The 21,187-nt window shown below is 36.4% G+C and overlaps 1 protein-coding gene across 1 annotated transcript in view; it reads right to left on the bottom strand.

The window, feature by feature from the left end:
* VAV3 (vav guanine nucleotide exchange factor 3) overlaps positions 1-21,187 on the bottom strand; it is a 425,860-nt gene that overhangs the window by 35,443 nt on the left and 369,230 nt on the right. The window contains exons 21-22 of the mRNA XM_052637052.1: positions 15,812-15,877; positions 3,940-3,974 (exon numbers count right to left, since the gene is read on the bottom strand). Of these exons, the coding sequence (XP_052493012.1) occupies positions 3,940-3,974; positions 15,812-15,877 (101 nt within the window). The remainder of the gene's footprint in view (positions 1-3,939; positions 3,975-15,811; positions 15,878-21,187) is intronic.

Raw genomic sequence — 21,187 nt, 5'->3', positions numbered from 1 at the left:
ATCATCAGTCTATATACTGACTTTCCTTAATTTGACTGATCTGTTTTCAGTATAGCATCTCTGCCCATTTTTGCTGGGCCTGCTCTTTCCAAGTCTAGGCCTCATATGGCTCAATTTTTCCAAGTAATGTACCCTCTAATTCATATCTCTTGCTAAGGGAGGGAATGGTAAGTTGTCTGATTTCTTGGAGGATGAGGCAGGGACACTGGTATCTGCATCCTTTTCTCCATAAGGATTTTCAGACAGTTCCCCAGATTTAAGCCCCATGTCTCATCCCAGTCTTCATGACACCCAAAAACATAGACTGCAGATAATCACCTTGAACTCTGTTTTATTTCATGGCTTATAAAAGAGACAAAGTTTACCTTATGGGAACAGCTTTAAAATGTGAAAATAATAAGGATATTCAACTCCTTAATGACTTGAGAAAGTGAAAGTCGCTCAGTCCTGTCTGACTCTTTGTGACCCCATGGACTCTACAGTTCATGTAATTCTTCAGGCCAGAATACCAGAGTGCGTAGCCTTTCCCTTCTCCAGGGGATCTTCCCAACCCAGGGATAGAACCCAGGTCTCCCGCACTTCAGGTGCATTTGTTACCTGCTGAGCCACAAGGGAAGACCAAAAATACTGGAGTAGGTAATCTAGCCCTTCTCCAGGAGATCTTCCTGACCCGGGAATCGAACTGGGGTCTCCTGCATTGCAGGTGGATTCTTTACCAACTGAGACTAAGCCCTCTTAATGACTTGAAAACCACAGTGTAATTTTTCTCTAAACAGTTTGGTTTTTCTAAAATTGAAGGTTTCATTTTCTGATATAGTTGATCATTTTGTTCCTTAGCAGAAAGCATTTCACATGAAACTGCCTGCTTAGTATGAAGAAACTGTCCCAAGTTTCTTAGAAAAGAAAAAGTAATTTTGAAATTCTATTATCTTTATTTCTTACTGTTTTCAAGGGTGTTCCCTCATCTAAACATCTCGATTTTTTTTTTTATCATTAGGAACAATACTATTTGGTCATAATTTCAATCTAGTTTTACATATTGGCAAGGGTACATTTTAAAACAAAGGATTCAAAAGCTAATCTCCTGTGTTCTGAATGGTTCGCAGGTATCAAATCAGTTTATTTAATAAAATCCATCTTGTGTGTGGCATTTGTATTTCTCTAAAGTCATTAGTTTTATAATCATTATGTCTTCTTATATAGAAATAGTAAAAGAAAAGAGAAGGAAACTATTATCACACTTTCATGACTTCACCAGTTCTTGATGTTTTACAGTTTGATTATCCATGCTATCACTTCTGTTCTCCAAAATTAATTTGTCAGGGTTACAGTCTTTAATTCCATGAAAACTAAGACCTCAAATTTGTCTTAAGACAGGTAAACATATAACAAAGATTTCCAGTTCTATCGCAGACCTGCTATAATTTCTCAGCAGGCTCAGTGTTAAAGCCAGGGAAGGATGTCAGAGAAAACAGACCATGATTACACAAAGCAGACGTGGCTGGGGAGGAAGAGTAAGACTGCTGAGGAAAGGATCCCACACTATGGACAGTGTGTTCCTACAGTCACCTGACATTTTTCATGCTTTGGTTATATGGCAGAAAATGATCAGTTTGAAATATCAAAAAAACTCAGGTGTTACCTACACTTGCAAACTGAACTAGTATTTACCATATACTCTCAGAATACCTCATTTATATTCATACCCTGATTTCTAATTTGTATGCACATATTTCAATATCAAGAAAATAAAAATAGATGCAGTCATTTTAAGAGGAGGTTAGCCATATCACTAACAGAAACAAGGAAACAGTAGATAATTTTTACTTTTTAGACATTATGAGTTTAAGAGAAAATGACATCTTCAACCAGAAAAACTACTTAGAATAGTTATAATCAACATATGATGATAATTAACATATTTTGGGTACTTACTATGTACTTAGTATTATACACATTTTATTTCATCTTTCCAACATCTGTATAAGGAACAATGCAAAGAAATAGAGGAAAACTATCGAATGAGAAAGAATAGAGAACTCTTTAAGAAAACTGGAGATATCAAGGGAATATTTCATACAAGGATGGGCATGATAAAGGACAGAAATGATAAGGACCTAACAGAAACATAAGAGATTAAGAAAAGGTGGCAAGAATACATAGAAGAATTATACAAAAAAGGTCTTAATGACCCAGATAACCACAATGATGTGGTCACTTACCTAGAGCCAGACATCCTAGAGTGTGAAGTCAAGTGGACCTAGGAAGCATTACTACAAACAAAGCTAGTGGAGGTGATAGAATTCTAGCTGAGCTATCTCAAACCCTAAAATATGATGCTGTGAAAGTGCTGCACTCAATGTCAGCAAATTTGGAAAATTCAGCAGTGGCCACAGGACTGGAAAAGTCAGTTTTCATTCCAATCCCAAAGAAGGGCAATGCCAAAGAATATTCAAACTACCTTACAGTTACACTCATTTCACAAGCTAATAAGGTTATACTCTTATGCCCAAAATCCTTTAAGCTAGGCTTCAACAGTACGTGAACCAAGAACTTCCAGATGTTCAAGCTGGATTTAGAAAAGGTGAAGGAACCATCAAATGCCAACATTCAATGGATCATGGAGAAAGCAAGGGAATTCCAGAAAAACATCTGCTTCATTGACTACACTAAAGCCTTTGACTGTGTAGATCACATCAAACTGTGAAAAGTTCTTAGAGATGGGAATACCAGATCACCATATCCATATCCTGAGAAACCTGTATGCAAGTCAAGAAGCAACAGTTAGAGCTGGACATGTAACAATGTACTGGTTCAAAATTGGGAAAGGAGTATGTCAAAGCTGTATATTGTCACCCTGCTTATTTAACTTATAGGTAGAGTATATCACGTGAAATGTTGGGCTGCATGAATCACAAGCCGGAATCAAGACTGCTAGGAGAAATATCAACAACTTCAGATATACAGATGCTACCACTTTAATGGCACAATGTGAAGAGGAACTGAAGAGCTTCTTGATGAGAGTGAGAGAAGAGAGTGAAAAAACTGGCTTAAAACTCAACATTCAAAAAACAAAGATCATGGCATCTGGTCCCATCACAGCAAATAGATGAAGAAAAAGTATAGTCAAAGCTATGGTTTTTCCAGTAGTCAGGTATGGATGTGAGAGTTGGACCATAAAGAAGGCTGAAAATTGAAGAATTGATGCTTTTGCATCGTGGTGCTGGAGAAGACTTTTGAGAGTCCCTTGGACTGCGAGCAGATCAAAACAGTCAATCCTAAAAGAAATTAACCCTAAATGTTCATTAGAAGGACTGATAATGGAGGTGAAGCTCCAATACTCCGGCCACATGATACAAAGAGCCAACTCCTTGGTAAAGACTCTAATGCTGGGAAAGATTGAGGGCAGGAGGAGAAGGTGGCTACAGAGAATGAGGTGGTTGGATAGCATCACCGATTCAATGGACATGTATTTGAGCAAACTCTGGGAGACAGTGAAGGAAAGGGAAGCCTGGTGTGCTATAGTCCATGGGGTTGCAAAAGTCAGACACGACTTAGCAACTAAACAACAACAACCCTTTCTGGGCTAAGTTTATGTTTCAGACAATGACATTATACATTTCCCCCCACCTCAACTTCATGAAACCTATTCTAAAACACAATATGCATATTTGCCCATGTCCCATTCCACTTTTGGCTACGATAAACTTTGGATTTACAGCCAAGTACTTGCGCTTGTACTCACATGCACCACTCTCTGATAAAGATATGGAAAAGGTCAGCAATATATACATTCATTATGGTGTTCTGTTACATGTGAAAACACCTTTAGCCAGGACAAACGGAAATGGAATGTAGTTTACTACTCCCAATTTAAGGTGTTCTTGAGCTAAATGTATGGTATTTCAACTCAGCGACATAAACATTTTTAATACTTACCAGGGTTGGCAAGAGTAATCTACTGGTTTGGGCACCTAGGATATAAAAGGCAAAAATAGATTAATATTACTTAAGGGAAGCTTTTAGAAATCAATCATTAATTCAGTTCAGCTAACTCAGCTCTATAAAAGCCTAAATAACACAGTCCTAGAACTATCATTGGCAATATTATACAATGCGAATCATAGTATATTTCAGATAAGTAGAAAATAATTCATTTCACTTTAATTCTTTCCTTCATTTTATTGCCACTTTACCTCTCAAGAAAGAGATAACAAGAAAATATGAATTGGAATCTTTTGGTATTAATTTTCAAGGCAGTTTAATCTTTTCATAGAAAATTAAAATGAAAATGTTAGGAAAACCCAATAGCTCTCTGCTTTCCCAAGACATTGGAAAAGCAGGCAAAATAAACAATATACACTAGATATAGACTCTTATTATGTAACATAAATTTTAAACTCTGGTTTAGAAGTCTATGAACTGGAAGACCATTTTTTTTTTATGAAATGTCATGGGAAATATTCAGTTTTACCTTTTTTCCTATGGAACTTTGCAAAAGAGAAAAACTACATTTTCTATGCAGATAAAAAGAAAACTTCCAGTAGCTAACTGCAAGTAGAAAATGAACAAAGTCAAAGAAGGCTTACTAATATTCATAAAGTAACAAATTATATGCATACTACTTAATCTTCATGAATCTTTGATGTATGTATTCTATAGTATTTACATTGAGCCCATTTACATTAGGTGATTAAAAATACTATTACTCTCATGTGTAACTGAAGTATGGTCAATATGAATATATCTGTAGCTATGTCCATTTTCATCATGGGCTATTACTATTTTGATCTTCCAGGTTGAGTGTTATAATTTAAAAACTATCCTTCTGGTCAGAACATCTCTAAAGTTATCAATATTTAAATATGTTATCCTATGGAACATTTCATGCAAAGATGGGCTCAATAAAGGACAGAAATGGTATGGACCTAACAGAAGCAGAAGATATTAAGATGAGGTGGCAAGAATACATAGGAGAACTGCACAAAAAAGAGCTTCATGACTCAGATAATCATGATGGTGTGATCACTCACCTAGAGCCAGACATCTTGGAAGGTGAAGTCAAGTGGGCCTTAGAAAGCATCACTATGAACAAAGCTAGTAGAGGTGATGGAATTCCAGTTGAGCTATTTCAACTCCTGAAAGATGATGCTGTGAAAGTGCTGCACTCAATATGCCAGCAAGTTTGGAAAACTCAGCAGTGGCCACAGGACTGGAAAAGGTCAGTTTTCATTCCAATCCCAAAGAAGGGCGATGCCAAAGAATGCTCAAACTACTGCACAATTGCACTCATCTCACATGCTAGTAAAGTAATGCTCAAAATTCTCCAAGCCAGGCTTCAGCAGTACGTGAACCATGAATTCAGATGTTCAAGTTGGATTTAGAAAAGGCAGAGGAACCAGAGATCAAATTGCCAACATCCGCTGTATCATGGAAAAAGCAAGAGAGTTCCAGAGAAATATTTATTTCTGCTTTATTGACTATGCCAAAGCCTTTGACTGTGTGGATCACAATAAACTGTGGAAAATTCTTCAAGAGATGAGAATACCAGACCACCTAACCTGCCTCTTGAGAAACCTATATGCAGGTCAGGAAGCAACAGTTAGAACTGGACATGGAACAACAGACTGGTCCAAATAGGAAAAGGAGTACGTCAAGACTGCATATTGTCACCCTGCTTATTTAACTTATATGCAGAGTACATCATGAGAAACACTGGGCTGGAAGAAGCACAAGCTGGAATCAAGATTGCCAGGAGAAATATCAATAACCTCAGATATGCAGATGATACCACCCTTAAGGCAGAAAGTGAAGAGGAACTAAAAAGCCTCTTGATGAAAGTGAAAGAGGAGAATTAAAAAGTTGGCTTAAAGTTCAACATTCAGAAAACTAAGATCATGGCATCTGGTCCCATCACTTCATGGGAAATAGATGGGGAAACAGTGTCAGACTTTATGTTTTTGGGCTCCCCAAAACAGATGGTGATTGCAGCCATGAAATTAAAAGACACTTACTCCTTGGAAGGAAAGTTATGACCAACCTAGATAGTATATTAAAAAGCAGAGATATTCCTTTGCCAACAAAGGTCCATCTAGTCAAGGCTATGGTTTTTCCAGTGGCCATGTATGGATGTGAGAGCTGGACTGTGAAGAAAGCTGAGCTCCGAAGAATTGATCCTTTTGAACTGTAGTGTTGGAGAAGATCCTTGAGAGTCCCTTGGACTGCAAGGAGATCCAGCCAGTCCGTTCTAAAGGAGACCAGCCCTGGGTGTTCTTTGGAAGGACTGATGCTAAAGCTGAAACTCCAGTACTTTGGTCACCTCATGCGAAGAGTTGACTCATTGGAAAAGACTCTGATGCTGGGAGGGATTGGGGGCAGGAGGAGAAGGGGACAACAGAGGATGAGACGGCTGGATAGCATCACCGACTCGATGGACATGAATTTGGGTAAACTCTGGGAGTTGGTGACGGACAGGACAGGGAGGCCTGGCGTGCTGCGATTCATGGGGTTGCAAAGAGTCGGACATGACTGAGCGACTGAACTGAACTGATGGATTACTTTTTAAGCTTCACCACCATGAAAGATCCTGATATATGGCAAATAATATTGAAAGTAAATGACACCATTCAAATCCTGTAAATATTTTCTTATACGATTTTATTTTCACAAAAAGAAATCAATCTTTGTTTCTGTTTTGAAAAGATATAGATGGCCTCTAAAATCTGATGGGGAAATTTTTCTTTTTTCCTCCTTCCCTCTACCTCTTTGTATTCTTTAAATATATGTTTATTCCTAACGCAATATGTCTTTCTGGGAACAACAACAAAAAGAGAAAAAGAGGAGGGAGGAAGGAGGTAAATAGCTTCAACATATTTTGGCTGTGGATTTTCTTGGCTGGGAAGGATCCATAAAAATTTAGGGTAACATAAAATTCTAAAGCAGAATGGGTATCTGATGCTCCTCAATCCTGATGTGTCCTTCTGGATCTTATTCTTTCTACGGTGAGTACATTCTGATGTCTGATGAGCCAGCTATGTGTTTTCAGCTATGATCCCCTTCATCAGAGTAGAATCCTGTCCTTTTTCATCTCCCATGAGCCTTCCCCCTTTCTTTCATGTATACTTTGGGGCTTTGTATGAATATCTCATATATAATGCTATAAATAATTTTATTTAATAGGTTTTCCCCAGTGCCTTCTTCTGCCTTCATCATAGGCTGTTTCCATTGTTAAACTTCTGCTACAGATATAGAATTTTTAAAAAGTTTTATTGGGAATACTGCATGCATGTGAATTTATATATAAGCTACACACTTCTTCCTAAGTACATCTTATAAAAGCTAGATGAGACAGAAGTGAAGTTAATGTGTGTGTTAGGCTGGAGATGTCATTATTTCATCTTTATTGAAGAAAGACAGTTTCTAGATAGATTAGATTTCTAATTTTCTTCAAAACTTTGAACATATTATTCTTACTGTTTCAAATCGTGAAATCTCACTGTATAAAATTTCCATTTGTTTCTTTTTTATAGTTCCTGTTTGCTGAGGTTTCCTGTCCATTCATTATAAACATATAGTTAACCCTTGGACAAAACTAGTTTAAACTGCAGGGGTCCACTTATTTGTGCATTTTTTCCAATAGTAAATACTACCATACTACACGGTTTGCATTTGATTGAATCCATGAAGGTGGAACCACAGATATGGAGGAAGTGTAGATACAGAGGGCTGATTATATGTTATAGATAGATTTTCCACTGCTTGGAGGGTCAGGGCTCTAACCTCTGCATGTTTCTAGAGCCAACTCTATTTTCCTTTTTTTCCTTGAGCACAATTATAATAGTTATTTAAAAAATCCTTTCCTGCAGGTTCCATCATTTGGGACATCTGAGGGTTGTTATCTGTTAATTAATTGCCTTTTCTGCTGAGTGTGGTTCATATTTTCCTGTTTGCTTGTATACTCATTATTTAGTATCTTGGACAATTAGAATGATAATGTTGTAGAGGCTCTGAATTCAGTTATGCTCTTACAAAGAGTGTCATATTTCTTAAAGTAGGCAGTTAATTTGTTTGAACCCCAACTGCAACCTCTGTCTTTCCTATCCTAAGATTTCCTATCTCCCTTTCCAGCTTGTTTACTTCAAACTCTACATTCTGCCACTTTAAACCAGTAATACTGTGAGGTTTCTATTATATCTGAATTTTAACCACCCTGCATGGTGCATATATACATACACACACACAGACATATATACATGTATGAGACTACAGAGTTGGTAGTTATTTTTTTGTGGGAGGACTGATCCAATAGGAGCTACCTGACAGTGGCTAGAACTGGAAGCTCTTACTGTTGTTTGCTATGTCTAATCATCAACCCTTTATAGTTTTATTTCAGGTTGGTTTTAATATTTTCACTTTGTGTTCGATGTTCTGAAGTTTCACTAAAATGTATCTAGGTATCCATTAACTTTAATATACACTTCTTGACTACTAAGATTAGCTTTATCATAAATTCTGGAAAATTCTCAGCCATTATTTGAACATTGCTTTCCCACAATTATCTATATTGTTTCAATAAGATGCATTTGAACTTTATCACTCCATTATCTTACATTCTCCATATCTTAACCTTTCTGGCTTGTTCACTGAGAAATTTCTTCAGATTTTCCTTCTAATTTTCTACCCAACTGAGTCTAATAAATTTTGTAATATTTCCATTAAGGTTCTCATTTCAATTACTGTACTTGATTCTTTTGAAATACGCCCAAACATTAAATATCCTCTCAGACTTTTATCCCCCCCTTAACTTTTTCAACCATATTAAATATACAGTTTTGAACTTAGTATCTGATAATTGAATTATCTGCTATCCTTATGAATATACTTCCACATGTTATTGTTTTGTTGACTTTTCCTTAAGATGGGTTTATTTCCTTATAAATGTAATGATTCCAAATTGTGAATCTGTAATCCCTGTAACTTTATCTGTAGAAATTCTTTGAGGTACCAATCTAGAGAGATGGGTACATGCATTGAGAGTACAAGTCAATGTGGAATCATCTTACGTTTCTTTAAAATTTTTATCTTATATTTGAGTATTGTTGATTAACAACATTGTGTTAGTTTCATGTGTACAGCAAAGTGATTCAGTTATACACGCATCTATTCTTTTTAAAGTTGTTTTCCCATTTAGGTTGTTTTGAGTATTGAGCAGAGTTCCCTGTGCTATATAATAAAATCCTGCTGCTTATTTATTTTAAAAGTAACAGTGTGTATATATCAATCCCAAACTCCCAATTATACCTCCCCATCCCACCCTTTCCCCCAGTAAACATAAGCTTGTTTTCTAATTCTGTGAGTCTGTTCCTGTTTTGTAACTAAATTCTTTTTTTTTTTCCCCCCTTAGAGTCTACCTATAAGCAGTATCACTGACATTTGTCTTTCTGTGTCTGACTTAGTATGATAATCTTCAGGTTGATCCATGTTGCTGTAAATAGCATTATTACATTCTTTTTAATGACTAAGCAATATTCCACTGCATATACGTGCCACATCTTCTTTGTCCATTCCTCTGTCAGTGGACAGTTCGGTTGCTTCCACGTTCTGGCTCTTGCAAACAGTGCTGCAATGAACACTGGGATGCATGTATCTTTTTGAACCATGATTTTCTCTGGATATATGCCTAGGAGTGGGATTGCTTGCTATGGTAACTCCAGTTTTAGTTTTTTAAGGAACCTCCATACTGTTTTCCATAGTGGCTGCAGCAATACCAATAGTGTAGGAGGATTCCCTTTTTCTCCACACCCTCTCCAGCATTTATTATTTGTAGACTTTGAGGATGGCCATTCTTACTGGTGTGAGGTGATATCTCATTGTATGATATTTTTGATTGCATTCTTCTTAATAATTAGTGATGTTGAGCATCTTTGATTTGCATTTCTCTAATAGTGATGCTGTGTCTTTGGGCCATCTATAGGTCTTCTTTGCAGAAATGACTACTAGATCTTCTGCTTATTGATAGATTAGGTTGTTGTTTGATATTGAGCTGCAGGAACTATTTGTAAATTTTGGAGATTAATCCTTTGTCAGTCAAATCATTTGCAAATATTTTCTCCCATTCAGTGGGTTATCTTCTCATTTTTTAAAAAAAGATTTCCTTTGCTGTACAGATGCTTTTGAGTTTAATTAGGTTCCATTTGCTTATTTTTGTTTCTATTTCCATTACTCTAAGAGGATCAAAAAAGTTATTGCTGTGGTTTGTGCTAAGGAGTATTCTGCCTGTGTTTTCCACTAAGAGTTTTATAGTATTCAGTCTTACATTTGAGTTTTAACCCATTTAATTTTTATATATAGTTTAGAGAATATTCTAATTTCATTCTTTTACATGTAGCTTTCCAGTTTTCCCAGAACCACTTATTGAAGAGACTTTCTCCTCACCACTGAATATTCTGGTTTCCTTTGTCATAGAATAGGTGACCATAGCTGAGTAGGGCTATCTCTGGAATTTATGCTCTGTTACAGTAATCTATAATTTTGTTTTTGTGCTAGTACCAAGCTGTTCTGATTTCTGTAGCTTTATAGTAAATAGTCTGGAGTCAGGCAGCCTGATTCCTCTGACTCTTTTTCTTTAACAAGATTGCTTTAGCTATTCAGGGTCTTTTGTGTTTTCACACAAATTAAATTTTTTTTGTCCCAATTATATGAAAAATGCCATTGGTAATTTGATAGGGATTGCACTGAATCTGTAGTTTGCCTTGAGTAGTATAGTCATTTTAACAATATTGATTATTTCAGTCTAAGAACATGGTATTTCTTTCCATCTGTTTGTGTCATCTTTGACTTCTTTCATCAGGTCTTATAGTTTTTGCAGTATAGGTTTTTGCCTCCTTAGATATGTTTCTTCCAGAGTATTTTATTCTTTTTGATGCAGTGGTAAATGGAACTGTTTCTTTAATTTCTCTTTCTATTCTTTTGTTATTAGTGTATAGAAATGCAATAGATTTCTGTGTATTAATTTTGTATCCTGCAACTTTACGAAATTCACTGATGAGCTCTAGCAGTCTTCTGGTAGCATCATTAGCATTTTCTACATACAATATCATGTCAACTGCAAATAGTGACAGTTTTACTTCTTTCCCAATTTGGATTCCTTTTCTTTCTTTTCTTTTTCTGACTGCTGTGGTTAGGATTTCCAAAACTTTGTTGAATAAAAGTGGCAAAAAAGGATATCCTTGCCTTATTCCTGATCTTGGAGGAAATGCTTTCAGTTTTTCCCCACTGAGTATGATGTTAGCTGCAGGTTTATCATATATGGCCTTTATTGAGATATATTCCATCAGTGACCACTTTCTGGAAAATTTCTATCATAAAGGGGTGTTGACTTTTCAAGGCTTTTTATGCATCTATTGAGATGATCATATGGTTTTTATTCAATTTGTTGATGTAGTCCATCACACTGATTTGTGGATATTTAAAAATCCTTGCATTCCTGGGATTAATCCCACTTGATCATGCCATATGATCCTTCTAATGTGTTACTGGAGTCAGTTCGCTAGTATTTTGTTGAGGGATTTTATGTCTGTGTTCATCAGTGACATTGCCTCTTTTTGAAGCATTTTTGTCTAACTTTATCAGGGTGATGGTAGCTTCATAGAATGAATTTGGGAGTATTCCTCCCTCTGCAATTTTTGGAAGGGTTTCAGAAGGATAGGTATTAACTCTTCTCTAAATGTTTCATAGGATTTGCCTGTGAAGCCATCTGTTCCTGGCCTTTTGTTTACTGGGAGTTTTTGTTTTTTAAATCACAGTTTCAATTTCAGTCCTTGTGATTTGTCTGTTTGTATTTTCTCTTTCTTCCTGGTTCAGTCTGAGGAGATTGTACCTTCCTAAGGATTTTCCCATTTCTTCTTGGTTGTCCATTTTGTTGGCATTTCGTTGCTGGTAGTAGTCTTTTACGATCCTTTGTATTTCTGTGCTGTCTGTTGTAACTTCTCCTTTTACATTTTAAATTTTATTGATTTGAGCCCTTCCCCATTTTTCTTGCTGAGTCTGGCTAGAGGTTTATTAATTTTGTTTATCTTTCTAAAGAGCAAGGTTTTAGTTTCACTGATCTTTTCTATTGTTTCTTCATCTCTGATATTTATGGTTTTTTCCTTCTAAAAGGAAACTTTTGAGTTTTGTTTTTTCTTCTTTTCCTAGACGCTCTAGGTATAAGATTATGTTGTTAGAGATCTTTCTTGTTTCCTGAAGTAAGATTTATTGCTATAAACTTTTGTCTTAGGACTACTTTTGCTTCATCCCATATATTTTGAACATCATACTTTCATTTTTGTTTGTCACTGGATATTTTTATTTCCTCTTTAATGTCTTCAGCGATCCAATGGTTGTTTACTAGCATACTGTTTAGCTTCCAAGTGTTGTGTTTTTTATGGTTGTTTTCGCCTGGTAAATTATTTCTTATCTCATAGTGTTGTGATCAGAAAAGATTCTTGATATGATTTCAGTTTTCTTAAACTTACCTAGGCTCTCCTTGTGGCCCAGCATGTTATCAATATGGAGAATGTTCCATGCACACTTAAGAAGAATGTATATCCTGATGCTTCTAGATGGAATGCTCTATAAATATCAATTAAGTCCCTTGGTTGAATGTGTCATTTAAGGCTTGTGTTCCTTATTGATTTTCTGTCTGGATGATCTTTCCATTGATTAAAGTGGGGTGTTAAGTGCCCCTACTATTAATGAGTTACTGTTGGTTTCCCCTTTTATGGCTGTTAGCATTCGCCTAATATATTGACATCCTCCTATCCTGGGTGCATGTATAGTTACAGTTGTTATATCTTCTTGGATTGATCCTTGATCATTGTGTCCTTCTTTGCTCTTATAATAGTCTTTATTTTAAAGCCATATTTTGTTTGATACGAGTATAGCTACTCCAGTTTTCTTTTGATTCCCATTTGTATGGAATAAATATTTCCATCCCCTTAATTTCAGTCTGTATGTGTCCCTAGATCTGAAGTGAGTCTTTTAAAGACAGCATGTATATGGGTTTTGTTTTTGTATCCATTCAGCCAGTCTACATCTTTTGGTTGGAATATTTAATCCATTTATGTTTAAGGTAATTATCAATAAATATGTATGCTCTACTGTTTCTAGCTTAGAATTATTTAGGTCACAAAGGTAGTATGACTTCCAACCCCTCACATGTGTGGTCTTTGGATTTAAAGTTAAGAATTCTTTAGAGGACAGTATGGTACTGGCACAAAAGCAGAAATATAGACCAATAAAACAAGATAGAAAGCCCAGAGATAAATCCATGCACCTATGTGCACCTTGTCTTTGACAAAGGAGGCAAGAATATACAATGGAGAAAAGATAGTCTCTTCAAGAAGTGGTGATGGGAAAACTGCACAGCTACATGTAAAAGAATGAAATTAGAACACTTCCTAATATGACACACAAAGATAAACTCAAAATGGATTAAAGACCTAAATATAAAAATTCTTAGGGGAGAGAGAAAAATTTTTTTTCCTTTCCAACCAAATGCTTGCTTTTCCTTTCTAATCAAGGCCCAAGCAAAGATAGATAGGCATATCATCTTCTGTAAGATAGTTTTCTTCTCATTCAGCCACTGAAGGATCTGGAATTCACAGAGATACCCAAGTCTACGCTGTGCTGTAGCTCCACGCTTTGTCTCCAAGTATCATATTGGCAGAAATAATAAACCTGTCTCTTTTATGTTCTTCCTGTGTTTTCCCTCCTTCTAAATATTTACCTTAATTTAACCTACAACCAACAAATTAATCTATAATTTCACTAAATAAAGCAGTAAAATTTTAATAGCTATTAATTTTAAGCTATAAAAACAATTACATTTAGTTGGGAATCCAACTCATAATTATGTGTTCCTACAACTCTTTATCAGCTTAAAATCCTAAGCATATTTCTTTTTCCAGTAACCAGTTCACCAAATAACATTCACTATGATCCTACAAGCTGATTCAATTAGTATCTGCCACTGATAACTGCCTACATTTAGTTAGGGCCTTTTTTTGTTTTGTTTTTTTTCCACTCCTTTGCTCATTCATACAACAAAAAATATGTTAAATACCTACTTTGTGCTAGACTATTCCTAAAATAAAACTTCAAATGCTCATTCTATGCTATATTCAAGGAGCTGTGGAAGGTAAATAGTATGTGGGACATGAAATGCTTAGTAGTTTTGATTTGATGTCTTTGCTGTGCTTAGTTGCTCAGTTATGTCTGACTTTTTGCAACCCCATGGACTGTAGCCCATCAGGGTTCTGTCCATGGGGATTCTCCTGGCAAGAATAATGGAGTGGGTTGCCTTGCCCTCTTCCAGGGGATCTTCCCAACCCAGGGATCAAACCCAGGTCTCCCACATTGCGGGCATATTCTTTACCAACTGAACTATCAGGGAAACCCAGTTGATGTCTTTTAGGTTTCCAAATCTTAATTTTCGGCTACATGCCTACATATAAATATTATTTCTTTAAGCATAGGAAGCCTTAATGATGTTCGTATAAATGACACAAAACTGGCTAAACAATCATTTTTGCTTATCTAATAAAATGAATGGTATCAAGTTTCAGTGATTTCTTCAAGATATAACAGGCTAAATAATATATGAAATTGGATCATAGAGCCCACAGAAATAGCAAGAGCTTTTTTTATATTCATTTTGCTTTTGAAATTTAATTAATCTTGAATGAGTAGAGTAAATTATTCTTCAGATTACATCTGAGGTCAAGGATGGCAGACATTCCCATTATTAATTAATATTAAAAAGAATGTTCCGTTTAGAAATCTCAGAAGGACCAAAATTTGGCAAGCAAGATAGTTCAAGATTTTTATTCCCTCCAAACCATTAACTGCATTGTATTAGTATCAAGAAAAAAATTTTCATTTACTTAGAGCTAAGAACTTAAAGTTTCTATAAAAATCTACTCTAAACATCAAATTCTGATGATTAAATATTATGCTAAACAGAAATATATAAATTTCATGAAGCATTAGGGAGTACATTTTATGTGATATTCATCCATAATAATATTTGAGTAAATATTCACTCTTCTTGTATTTGCCTAATGTGTTTGATGTTTTCAGAAAATATCATTATGACACTAAATAAACAGTTATGACAAACTAAAGCACAGAAAAATGTATAATAGGAAGATATTTGGAGACTCTGTGGACTTTCATGCTTTCTAGCATGCTTTCAAACACACTAGCTGAAGTGCACTATCTCTGTAACTCAAAGTGACTGGAAATAGATTAGATCCTCACCTTGGCTTCCCTGATAGTTCAGTTGGTAAAGAGTCCACCTGCAATGCAGGAGACCCTGGTTCAATTCCTGGGTCAGTAAGATTCCCTGGAGAAGGGATAAGCTACCCACTCCAGTATTCTGGCCTGGAGAATTACATAGACTGTGTAATCTATGGTGGTTGCAAAGACTTGTACATGACTGAGCGACTTTCACTTTTAATCCCTACCTCAGAGGGAAAAGGGAAATTAGTACAATATATCTGATAGGTAGCTTTAGTTTATTTCTTCTAAAACCTGGTAAAATTTTTAATTTTGTTCAAACAAACAAAATAAGTAAAAAGTTCCTCTTTCATATATTCCACTAACATTTAAAAATGTTTTCTGATAATGGAGTCATGATTTTGGTATGTAATATTATTAATAAGAAAATATAAGTTAATTAGGGACCAGACCAATATCCTTTATACATTCTTGCATAATTAACTACAGCATCAAAAAATAAAGTAGAAAGAAATAAAATACTCATACTTACACATGGGCAAGGCTTGACAGCATCACTCGGAAAAAATCCAACCTCTCCAGATGTTAAATTTCTACCCTAAATTAGAAAAAAAAAAAAAAGCCAATGTTGAGAACAAATTTACCATAACGATAATCGTGTAATGGTAGATACATGATGCTATTGGTCAGAACCTTCAGAATTACTTCCACATTGTACCCAATCCTAACATTAACTTACTATAGCTCAGGAAGGGAAACATAAGCAGAAAGGTTTTTAAATTGTTAAAACTAATAACCTAACTACACACCCAAAGCAACTAGAAAAAGAAGAAATGAAGCACCCCAGGGTTAGTAGAAGGAAAGAAATCATAAAAGTTAGGGCAGAAATAAATGCAAAAGAAATAAAGGAGACCATAGCCAAAATCAACAAAGCTAAAAGCTGGTTCTCTGAGGAGATAAATAAAATAGACAAACCATTAGCCAGATGCATCAAGAAACAAAGGGAGAAGAATCAAATCAACAAAATTAGAAATGAAAATGGAGAAGTCACAACAGACAACACAGAAATATAAAGGCTCATAAGACACTACTATCAGCAACTATATGCCAATAAAATGGACAACTTGGAAGAAATGGAAAAATTCTTTGAAAAGTATAACTTTACAAAACTGAACCAGGGAGAAATAGAAAATATTAACAGACCCATCACAAGCATGAAAATCGAAACTGTAATCAGAAATCTTCCAGGAAACAAAAGTCCCGGACCAGATGGCCTCACAGCCGAATTCCACCAAAAATTTAGAGAAGAGCTAACACCTAGCCTACACAAACTCTTCCAGAAAATTGCAGAGGAAGGTAAAGTTCCAAACTCATTCTATGAGGCCACCATCACCCTAATACCAAAACCAAAGATGCCACACACACAACAAAAAAACCCCTACAGGCCAATATCACTGATGAACATAGATGCAAAAATCCTTAACAAAATTCTAGCAAACAGAATCCAACAACATATTTAAAAGATCATACATCATGACCAAGTGGACTTTATCCCAGGGACGCAAGGATTCTTCAATATTTGCAAATCAATCAATGTGATACACCACATTAACAAATTGAAAGATAAAAACCATATGATTATCTCAATAGATGCAGAAAAAGCCTTTAATGAAATTCAACATCCATTTATGATAAAAACCCTCCAGAAAGCAGGCACAGAAGGAACATACCTCAACATAATAAAAGCCATACATGATAAACCCACAGCAAACATTATCCTCAATGGTGAAAAACTGAAAGCATTTCCCCTAAAGTCAGGAACAAGACATGGGTGCCCACTCTCACCACTACTATTCAATGTAGCTTTGGAAGTTTTAGCCACAGCAATCAGAGAAGAAAAAGAATAAAAGGAGTCCAGATTGGAAAAGAAGAAGTAAAACTGTTTGCAGATGACATGATCTTCTACATAGAAAACTGTAAAGACTCCACCAGAAAATTACTAGAGCTAATCAATGAATATAGTAAAGTTGCAGGATATACAATTAACATACAGAAATTCCTTGCATTCCTATACACTAACAATGAGAAAACAGAAATTAAGGAAACAATTCTATTCACCATTGCAATGAAAAAAATAAAATTTAGGAATAAATCTACCTAAAGAAACAAAAGGCCTATATATATAAAACTATAAAACACTGATGAAAAAAATCAAAGATGACACAAATAGATGGAGAAATATACCATGTTCATAGATCAGAAGAATCAATATAGTGAAAATGAATACACTACCCAAAGCAATCTATAGATTCAATGCAATCCCTATCAAGCTGCTGCTGCTAAGTCACTTCAGTCGTGTCCAACTCTGTGTGACCCCATAGATGGCAGCCCACCAGGCTCCCCCGTCCCTGGGATTCTCCAGGCAAGAACACTGGAGTGGGTTGCCATTTCCTTCTCCAATGCATGAAAGTGAAAAGTGAAAGGGAAGTCACTCAGAACTGTGTCTGACTCTTAGTGACCCCATGGACTGCAGCCTACCAGGCTCCTGCATCCATGGGATTTTCCAGGCAAGAGTACTGGAATGGGGTGCCATTGCTACCAATGGTGTTTTTCAAAGAACTAGAACAAATAATTTCACAATTTGTATGGAAATACAAAAAAAAAACAAAAAACTCCAATAGCCAAAGCAATCTTGAAAAAGAAGAATGGAACTGGAGGCATCAACCTACCTGACTTCAGGCTATACTACAAAGCAACAGTCATCTAGGCAGTATGGTACTGGCACAAAGACAGAAACATAGATCAATGGAACAAAATAGAAAGCCCAGAGATAAATCCACGTGCCTATGGAGACCTTATCTTTGACAAAGGAGGCAAGAATATACAATGGAGAAAAGACAATCTCACACGTGGTGCTGGGAAAACTGATCAACCACTTGTAAAAGAAGGAAACTAGAACACTTTCTAACATCATACACAAAAATAAACTCAAAATAGATTAAAGATCTAAATATAAGACCAGAAACTATAAAACTCCTAGAGGAAAACATAGGCAAAACACTCTCTGACATAAATCATAGCATGAAACTCTATGACCCACCTCCCAGAGTAATGGAAATAAAAACAAAAATAAACAAATGGGACCTAATTAAACTTAAAAGCTTTTGCACAACGAAGGAAACTATAAGCATGGTGAAAAGACAGCCTTCAGAATGGCAGAAAATAATAGCAAATGAAGCAACTGACAAAGAATTAATCTCAAAAATATAAAAGCAGCTCATGCAGCTCAATTCTAGAAAAATAAGTGACCCAATCAAAAAATGGGCCAAAGAACTAAACAGTTGTCCAAAGAAGACATACAGATGGGTAACAAACACATGAAAAGATGCTCATCATCACTCATTATCAGAGAAATGCAAATCAAAACCACAATGAGGTACCATCTCACGTCAGTCAGAATGGCTGCTATCCAAAAGTCTACAAGCAATAAATGCTGGAGAGGGTGCAGAGAAAAAGGAACCCTCTTACACTGTTGGTGGGAATGCAAACTGGTACAGCCACTATGGAGAACAGCGTGGAGATTCCTTAAAAAACTGGAAATAGAACTGGCATACAGCCCAGCAATCCCACTGCTGGCACACACACCAAGGAAACCAGAATTGAAAGAGACACATGCACCCCAATGTTAATCACAGCACTGTTTACAATAGCCAGGACATGGAAGCAACCTAGACATCCATCAGCAGATGAATGGATAAGAAAGCTGTGGTACATACACACAATGGAATATTCAGTTCAGTTCAGTCGCTCAGTCGTGTCCGACTGTTTGTGACACCATGAACTTGGCAGCACGCCAGGTCTCCCTGTCCATCACCAACTCCTGGAGTTCACCCAAACTCATGTCCATGAACTCAGTGATGCCATCCAGCCATCTCATCCTCTCTTGTCCCCTTCTCCTCCTGACCCCAATCCCTCCCAGTATCAAGGTCTTTTCCAATGAGTCAACTCTTCACATGAGGTGGCCAAAGTATTGGAATTTCAGCTTTAGCATCAGTCCCTCCAAAGAACACCCAGGACTGATCTCCTTTCAAATAGACTGGTTGGATCTCCTTGCAGTCCAACGGATTCTCAAGAGTCTTCTCCAACATCACAGTTCAAAAGCATCAATTCTTCAGCGCTCAGTTTTCTTCACAGTCCAACTCTCACATCCATACATGACCACTGGAAAAACCACAGCCTTGACTAGATGGACCTTTGTTGGCAAAGTAATGTCTCTGCTTTTCAATATGCTATCTAGGTTGGTCATAACTTTCCTTTGAAGGAGTAAGTGTCTTTTAATTTCATGGCTGCAATCACCATCTGCAGTGATTTTGGAGCCCCCAAAAATAAAGTCTGACACTGTTTCCACTGTTTCCCCATCTACTTCCCATGAAGTGATGGGACTGGATGCCACGATCTGCATTTTCTGAATGTTGAGCTTTAAGCAAACCTTTTCACTCTCCACTTTCATTTTCACTTTCACTTTCATCAAGAGGCTTTTTAGTTCCACTTCACTTTCTGCCATAAGGGTGGTGTCATCTGCATATCTGAGGTTATTGATATTTCAACTGGCACTCTTGATTCTAGCTTGTACTTCTTCCAGCCCAGTGTTTCTCATGATGTACTCTGCATATAAGTTAAATAAGCAGGGTGACAATATATATCCTTGACATACTCCTTTTCCTATTTCGAACCAGTCTGTTCTTCCATGTACAGTTCTAACTGTTGCTTCCTGACCTGCATATAGGTTTCTCAAGAGGCAGGTCAGGTGGTCTGGTATTCTCATCTCTTTCAGAATTTTCCAGTTTATTGTGATCCACACAGTCAAAGGCTTTGGCATAGTCAATAAAGCAGAAATAAATGTTTTTCTGGAACTCTCTTGCTTTTTTCATGACCCAGCAGATGTTGGCAATTTGATCTCTGCTTCCTCTGCCTTTTCTAAAACTAGCTTGAACATCTGGAAGTTCACAGTTCACGTATTGCTGAAGCCTGGCTTGGAGAATTTTGAGCATTACTTTACTAGTGAGATGAGTACAGTTGTGCAGTAGTTTGAGCATTCTTTGGCATTGCCTTTCTTTGGGATTGGAATGAAAACTGACCTTTTCCAGTCCTGTGGCCACTGCTGAGTTTTCCAAATTTGCTGGCATATTGAGTGCAGCACTTTCACAGCATCATCTTTCAGGATTTGAAATAGCTCAACTGGAATTCCATCACCTCCACTAGCTTTGTTCATACTGATGCTTTCTTTTTTTAATTTTTATTTTTTTACTTTACAGTACTGTATTGGTTTTGCCATACATTGACATGAATCCACCCGTAGTGATGCTTTCTAAGTCCCACTTGACTTTACAATCCAGTATGTCTGGCTCTAGGTGAGTGATCACACCATCGTAATTATCTTGGTCCTGAAGATCTTTTTTGTTCACCTCTTCTTAATATCTTCTGCTTCTTTATGTCCATACCATTTCTATCCTTTATCGAGCCCATCTTTGCTTGAAATGTTCCCTTGGTATCTCTAATTTTCTTGAAGAGATCTCTAGTCTTTCCCATTCTGTTGTCTTCCTCTATCTTTGCATTGATAGCTGAGGAAGGCTTTCTTATCTATCCTTGCTATTCTTTGGAACTCTGCATTCAGATGCTTATATCTTTCCTTTTCTCCCTTGCTTTTCTCTTCTCTTCTTTTCACAGCTATTTGTAAGGCCTCCCCAGACAGCCATTTTGCTTTTTTGCATTTCTTTCCCATGGAATATTACTCAGCTATTAAAAAGAATGCATTGAATCAGTTCTGATGAGGTGGATGAGACTGCAGCCTATTTACAGAGTGAAGTAAGTCAGAAAAAAAAAATACCAATACAGTAAATGAATGAAT

The sequence above is a fragment of the Budorcas taxicolor genome, chromosome 3 (genome assembly GCF_023091745.1).
Source record: "Budorcas taxicolor isolate Tak-1 chromosome 3, Takin1.1, whole genome shotgun sequence".
Classification (NCBI taxonomy): domain Eukaryota; kingdom Metazoa; phylum Chordata; class Mammalia; order Artiodactyla; family Bovidae; genus Budorcas; species Budorcas taxicolor.
Note: the sequence above shows the minus strand (reverse complement) of the source record. Positions and strands in the feature narration are given on the sequence as shown.